This window comes from Pundamilia nyererei, unplaced genomic scaffold, assembly GCF_000239375.1.
Source record: "Pundamilia nyererei isolate P.nyererei 1_Seehausen unplaced genomic scaffold, PunNye1.0 scaffold00670, whole genome shotgun sequence".
NCBI lineage: Eukaryota > Metazoa > Chordata > Actinopteri > Cichliformes > Cichlidae > Pundamilia > Pundamilia nyererei.
Window position 1 is genome coordinate 29,704 of NW_005188071.1, and position 7,773 is coordinate 37,476.

At 38.3% G+C, this 7,773-nt stretch overlaps 1 protein-coding gene across 2 annotated transcripts in view; it reads right to left on the reverse strand.

Moving 5' to 3' along the window:
- Positions 1-753: 753 nt before the first annotated feature.
- The window catches only part of LOC102210720 (arfaptin-1-like), a 12,537-nt gene continuing 5,517 nt past the window's right edge, over positions 754-7,773 (reverse strand). For both annotated transcript variants that reach the window (XM_005754812.1, XM_005754811.2), the window contains exons 3-8: positions 7,324-7,420; positions 6,378-6,490; positions 6,073-6,294; positions 4,959-5,116; positions 4,566-4,740; positions 754-4,038 (exon numbers count right to left, since the gene is read on the reverse strand). In XM_005754812.1, coding sequence (XP_005754869.1) covers positions 3,883-4,038; positions 4,566-4,740; positions 4,959-5,116; positions 6,073-6,294; positions 6,378-6,490; positions 7,324-7,420 — 921 coding nt within the window. In that variant the 3' untranslated portion in view covers positions 754-3,882. The remainder of the gene's footprint in view (positions 4,039-4,565; positions 4,741-4,958; positions 5,117-6,072; positions 6,295-6,377; positions 6,491-7,323; positions 7,421-7,773) is intronic.

Here is a 7,773-nt window from a genome sequence, read left to right on the forward strand (position 1 = left end):
ATTTACTATGTTGATCTGGGAACAACACCAACACGACGATATCAGATTGTGCATTGATCTTTCAGCGACCCTCTGGCAACTTCTGGCTGTGAAGGAAAACAAATGTGTATTCTCCAACCGGTTGGTGAATGGTTGCTTGGAGTCATTAGGTGTTGGTTACTGCAACAAAAACCTCCTTGTGATTGCTTGAGGAGCTAGCAGGTTGCCAAAGTCAACAGCAGTTTGCATGGAAGCTGCTGACTTGTCTGCAAACACTTGCAAACTGCTTGCCAAAGCGTAGTAATGTTGAAGAGCATGATGTAAATTGTGCTACTTCAAAGTTAACTTTGAAACTTTTAATATGTGCTAGTCATAGCAGTATTGTGTTGCACTTTTTCAAGTTTGACTACAGCTCAGAGAGTAAAGGGGCAGGGTTTGTACAGTGGTCAAGCTGGTATCTTCCATAAAACTACAGCTGGCTGCAGAAATTTACTAGAAATCAAGTCACTCTTTGTAACTGATTTCACCTGATGATAGCCAGCCACCGAAAATACTTTTCAGTCTGTGAGGATAAAAAAAAAAACAACAACAACAACAAGAAAACAGACTTTGGCAAAGGAAAGAAAAACCAAAGCACCTGGCAAAATCTGACCGGGAATTTGTGAAACTAAAATGAAAAGATTTGATGAATCTGAGTAAAATCTGAAATGATTACAGAGTCAAACTGTCAAAATCAAGCCAGAAATTCATGAACAAAATCTATCATATTTGTACACTCATCGATTTTATTTCATAGGTTTATTAACAAATACAGAGTAAAATAATTTTGCCTTGTGTCTACATACATTTTGGTCCTTTTTCTTCACGTCTAATAAAAAGCAAAATTTATATTTTCACTTTCAGTTTTACTTTAGCCCTGTGGGTAAAATCCTGAGAAAAAGCTGACTGATAATCAAACTGCTGAAACAAAGCCAGTTGACAACAAACTGTGGTGGTGTTGGGGGAAAAAAAAATATCCCCAAACTTTCATTTGCCTGGTGAAAACCCCAAACTCTTTCTGCTTCAGTAAAAAACAAGCAGACAAAGTCGACTCAATTCAGTCAATTCAAAGACTGTGGCTTATCTTTTCTAGACATATTAGATTTGGCAAGTTGGGTGTAACCACCATCTGACTTAATGAAAGAAAAAAAAATACACAAATACAAACCCACAAAAACAAACTCAAGGTCATCTTATTAGATTTTCTCCTTAGCTTTCAACTTTGTCTTGCAGATTTCCTACAACTGATGACTGCGCAATCCCAGAAACCTCTCTTTAAGCTAATATTAAGGTGTTCTCCCAAATGCAACTGAAAGCTCAAGAAAAATAATCTAGTAAATGGACCTTGAGATAAGATTACTTTTCAAACTACTCTTTTTTTTTTTAAATTGTCGAAAAATAAATTAGCAGTCAATCAATATATTCACCACACACAAACAAGAAGTAATGAGCTTGGATCAAAAGTGTGGATTCAAGCTCAAAATATAATTTAAAACAATCAGAATGTTGCACGGTTTCATCTAACAATCTAAAGTCAAACCAAACCATTTCTTAAAGATGTCGAGCCTGAAAGTGATTTTGGTCACCAAACACATCACAGGAGTATCAGTTTACACCCAGTGGAAATTCCCTTTAAAGTCACAGATAAATCAGGAAAGGGGAACTCAAGTCACTGGCAGTTTACACATTTACATGCAAGAAGGTCGTTGGGACATTATTGCACTGCATCTTACAGTCATTGCATATTTGGTCTTGTTGAGGTATACAGACACAAACATAAGAGTATTCATACATGCCAACATAACATAAGGGAGTCATTCAATGAAGATTACTACAATATTATGAGTAATGCATATGGCAGACTATGGTTTGGATAGAGTGCAAAGTGCGCAAGAAAATATGGTAGATGGAGAAAATAACAGGAACAGGCACGAGCAAATCAAACCCCCCCAATATTATTTCAACACAATTTTACCATTTCATCTGCTTTTTTGTCCATCAATGGAAGAGTCCCCAAATTTTTGGTTTCATTTGGGAAAATACAAAAACAACAAGGTAGCAAATGTGTTCATCATCCTCAAATAATGCATATCTACGAATATAAAAGTAGTGCATTGGCTCCCGAGTCGCCCCCGAAAATGCTAACTTCAGCTGACCCTTCCTCACCAAAAAAAATTTCTTGAGCTCAGAAAGTAAACAGCCTAAACCTGGAACTTAACTGGTTTCATTAGTCTTTATTTGGTTGTGTAGCTTACAGATGAAAATAATAAAACAGAAGTGTGCAGGAACCTGTACATTAATAGGAGTGTTAGTTCAACTCTAATATTTGGCTGATGGTTAATTATTGCTGGAAAGTTGTTTTTAGCCAACATTTCTATACTTATAAGGCACCATGGTCGACATATAGTAAAACTTTTTTTACAGCTTTACCCATTAAACACTTTGCTCGAATGTTCCCTAAAAGTCTGTCTTTCTCTAAAAAACAAACAATGTATTATGACCAACACACAGCAAGATGAATCCTACTGAAAAAAAAAAAAAACAGTGCCTGTGTGGTTATTTATTTAAAAACTCTACAACTTTTATTAATGTGCAACTCTTAAAGTGAACGTCCAAAATAAAAAGGAAAACCTTTTTACTGGTGAAGCCTGAAAGATTGGTATTAAACAACAAGCAGTGCTAACATACTAGATAAACGCCAACATTTTTGGCTATTAGCCAACCATTGGACCAACATGTTTTTGCACCGTGAACAAGCGAAGAACATGACCAACAGCCAATCAGACCAGGGGTTTAAACCTAAATCTGTGGCATACTGACAACCAACGCTCACTATCGACATCACGATCACTGTTTTGTTGTGACTGACCTTTAGAGGTGACAGAGTTGCTTGTGATGTAAACCATAGAAGAAAGTGGCAACCAGCCAAGAACAGTGATACTGTGATAGCTACATTTGCAGGTGGCCATTCTTCAGCAGTCAAAATAAAAAAAAAACACAAAATCTGAATCACACGTAACCAGTTGCTGGATTTGAGTTTGGCATTTTGGTTTTTATCGATATACAAATACGCACATCAAATCCAAAGGTTACTGAATTGCTTTAGGTTTAGGTTTCAGCATCAACAGAAGTTGAAAATGACAAAAACCCCCAAAACAATTAGCTGATATTTTCACACCAGTTAGATTCTGCTGATATCTTCAGATATTTGACACTCAGATTTAATTTGCTTAATGTTGCTGGTAGAGACAAGAGAACTGTAGCAGCCTTTTTTGACTATGGAACTGTTTTCCAGCAGTGGTGTTGAGGCACTTTCGGGAGCTGTGAGCTTGTGACTGCAGTGGCTGAGGATTTTGGAAGTTCAAAGAAAGGCTTACTGACTCCTGGAGGATTAGATGGATTTACTCCCCAACACACTGAAACAGAGGTAAGAAACCCAGGAGAGTGCAAATGTTTGTATGTCTATGAATAAATGCATTTTACTGAATGAATGAGATGATATTTCTCTTAAATCAGAATTATTTTTAAGACTTATTACAGACTCACATTTTGAGCCTTTCCACACCTCCATGAGTTACACCAGAACCCATGAAACCCTTTCTACATCCCAAATAAATTATTTTTGCTAACTCCCAATTTTCTGTAGCGAACACTCAACTTTGTTTCCAGAGCTCTTTGTGAGGCTGGAAATTCATCCCAAATCTAACAAATTAAATTCCACTCTGGTATAAATGAATTAATCACATTAAACATTTCTAGCTGAGTACTCCCAAACTTTTCTCACAGAGAATCCATGAATGCCAAATGTTCCTCTGACTCCCTCCGATTCTGCCTTACAGCTCTATTGGTTGTTGCTTTGCTGTGTCAACTTTCTTCCAGGAAGGAGGGGACATCGGTGCTGACGTTGTTGAGATGTTCTCCGGCCTCTTGGATGTTTTTCTCCAGGAAATGCTGACAGGACAAGCTGTGAGCTGCAAAGGCGCCGTGGAGCATCCACAGCTGATTACGGAGGACTTTGACCTGCATAGGAAAGAAAAAATAACACTTTTTTATTAACTGTGTTAGATGACACTACAATAATTTTACTCAATTCACATGTGGTTATTTAAGTTATTGTTATTCCAACTTAGAAACACTGCAGATTAGAAAGTTAGCTAAAACCCTAAACTATAACAGTGACACTGGATTGGGAATTTGTTGTACCAGCTATAAAAATGGTGCACATCGCTTTGTTTTAGCATCGTCTTGTCATTTAAATAAGAGTATTTTACTGGGGAAAAAACTGATCAACTGTTTTTATTATATAAACATTATTATTATCATCATCTCCTAATAAAAAGTAGTCATATCAACAAAATATGGCTTAATGTGACAGAATATTTTATAGTCGAATACTATGGGGAAAAAAATGCATGGAAACGATGAGAAACCTTAAAAGATGCTAAAAACTATTTCACTTGTCACATGGTTTCAGTCATACGTCGTCACCTCCATCTTTATTCCCTAACTTCAGATGCACGAGGTAAAGATCAATCCAATAATGTCACCTTGTTCCCCTCCAGCAGCTTGACTTTGACTGACAGGTCGTCTCGGAGCTTCTCGTACTTCTCCCTCTGAGTCTGGAAGTCTTTCTGGGCCTGCTCCAGTTTGGGCACGGTGACAGCATCACGGGGGCCCATGTTCAGCTCCTCCAGATCGACACGGAACGCATCATACTCGATCCTGGAAGACAGGAAATTGACACGGATGTGTGCACTGAAGCTCCCTGTTGTATTGTAGTGGTTAGGCATCTCTCATTTGATCTCAATTTCCTGCTGCGTGGGTGCAGAGATTAACCTCCCTGCTTCTTTCTGGTTGGATGTTAGTTTGATTGCAGAGTCACTGTCACAGCACATGAATTTATTGAGAAAGGGAAAAAGGAAGTGTGCTTTTTAACCCACCTGACAGTCTCATACTGCTTAGCATTGATCATTGTGTCTTCAATGGTTTTGTTGACCAGTGTGTTCATGTCAGATGTGAAGGCGTTGATGGCTTCCGTCAGCGTTTCGCCGCTCTTGGAGAGAAACCTCTGAGCGTCTGCATTTATGCCAAACTCCAGCTGGTATTTATATTACAAAGAAAATGTAAGGTAAGCATGATGCATAGAGACATAAAAGCCACATCAATGGGAACTATAGCTGGTTAAATGAACCTGAATCAACTGTTAGGTTAGTTTACAACCAGAAAAATGGCAAATCAGTTGAACCCGAGATCTTTAATGGCGATATCGTCCTCTGGATTCCAGTTTATGACTGGACAAGATATCAAAACATTTCTTAAAGATTTCTTAAGGTTTACATGGACTCTGTGTAGCTTTTTCCATATATTAAAGCCTTTTTATCACCAATTTCTTAAAATGCTGTAAAGCTTGTCTGACTCTCCCTGTAACAGCTTGAGAGATTTCAGTGTGAAGGACTGAAAATCTAATTTATGTGACGTTTGTGCTTCTTCCAAGTGCCCACAGTGAATAACGCTAGCTCACGCTAGCTATGTAGCCAGTGAATATTTGGAAGTCACAGCTCTCTCATTACATTTGGTTTCAAGATACCAAGATATTTAATGACGAAAGCTCTCAGATCTGGGCGTCACTGGATTTCACTATTTAATTATTATTATCATTAATATTATTTAATTAGTGAGGTCTTTCATACTGTCTGTGGTGGGGAACCAAACAATCTGTCTGCACTAGCAGGTAAACTAGCAGATTTCGACTTTTACTCCTTTATTGGCACTAATGTGGAAGTTATACCTGAGTGTTGACATCTATCATTCGGGAAAATATTTCAGCAAGTCACAATCAATATGACGACCAAAAACAGTAAACAATCAGGAGATTGTGTTTTTACAGCATAACTTGGGGATTTTTATATATAATCTTTGGACAAAGAAACTTAGAGTTCAGCATGTCACCAGCGCTGGATCTAGTAATTCTAAATACATCAAAGGTTACTGTATGTAATCCTGTTAGCATTAGCAGGTAGACTTAAAGTAGCAGCTTGTATCCCCAATACTTACGTGCAGAGTTGGGGTTTTGACGCTGAGTTCTGTGAAGGCATCCCCGAGGTTCTTCTGGGTAACTGTGAGCTGAGAGAGCTGACTGGCAAGCGTCTGAGCCAGACTGGTCATATTTTCATAGCGCTGTCGGTCGTCTTTGAGCAGCTCGAGGCGGGGCTCCAGGTCCAGATCCACGGTACGAGACCCACGGCCAAGCTTCTCCGAAAGAGCCTGCCTGGTATACTGTGGGGAGACCAGATCGATAGTAAAAGATTATATCTGGCACCAAAGTACAGTAACAGGAAGTCTAGTCAAAATCCTCCAACCTTATATTTGGTGATGCTCCAGTTGCGAACTCTTCTGAACTTCTCGCTGGCAGGGTTGCTGTTGTTACCTTGAATCACCACACCTTGGGGTATCTCAGGTGTGAGTGAGAAACCTGGAGTTGGGGTCAAAAATTTATATAATCATCAAGTCATATTCACTTGCAATGAAAATACAATGGAGTTCATCTGATGTTTTTAATGTTAATTATATTTAATGAACCTACCATTTACACAACGCATGACAAAGAAAAAGAAGTAATCATAATATTTCAATAATCTCTTTCAACTATTAAAATGTATGGATCAGACTGGATCTACAAAAGCTGTTAAAGTTATTAAAATGTTAACTTTTTGGACAGACACATAAATAATATTGCACTTCTCTATGAAAACACTTCAAATGTGCGTACAGTTACACTTCAGTATAGTGATGCTTGTGTCAGCAGCAATAACAGTGCATTTGATTGGATGCAACAGGAGTCTAATGACTTTGCTGCAGTTTTCACACTCTGGAGCGCCCTCTAGTGGACAAAGCTGAGCATCAAAATATCCTTAAAATACCTCAAGTAAAAATATTCTGTACGTGGAATCATATACATTACATTACTGGATGATTATTATTATTGACTAGGCAACGTGTATATCACTTGAATATTGCAGCTAGAGAGGATTTGAATTACGTGTACTGTGCTGGGTACATTTATGTCTAATAATATTTCTTCCCAATTTATTGGGAGAGTTGTATTTAAAAAACGCTAAATAAGAGTAACTAAAGATTTAAAATACGTGAGATGGAGTACAAAGCACAATAAAAGTACATTAAAACTTTATGCAAGGTACTTGAATAAACGGGCCAAATTATAGTCTACCAATGGACTGAAATATATCCTACACCACTGGCATTAGAGGTGGGTGGTGTTCAGCTGTAAGTCCTACACTTCTTTACCTTTGCTCTGCTTCTGTTCCTCTGGAACATCTGGAGTGGTCTCAGCTGTGGGGGCAGTAACATCGTTGCTGGCGTGGCTGCCATTACCGTTTGCTTCCTGTAAAAAACATCACTGTTTAATTAACGGCTTCTATCATTATACGGTCTACTGAGGACATGATGTGCCCAAGCAGCTTGTTGTATCTAAAAGTTACTTGCAGATCTCTTTGACCTTCTCAAAATTCAAATTTTGACTGGTCTGTGGGGTTAGACTGGTCTCAGTTATACTCGCAAATGAATCAAATGCAAATCAAGCAGTTTCAAACAATTGTTTTTGCTAGCAATCGATCACCTCCTTGATGCGAGGTTTTGGCATGTCTATGAATAACATGCACCTTACCCCATAGACTAGCTTAAGCCAAAGGCCCAGTGTTGAAACTTCTAACAATCTCCATTAACCAGTAGCACCCA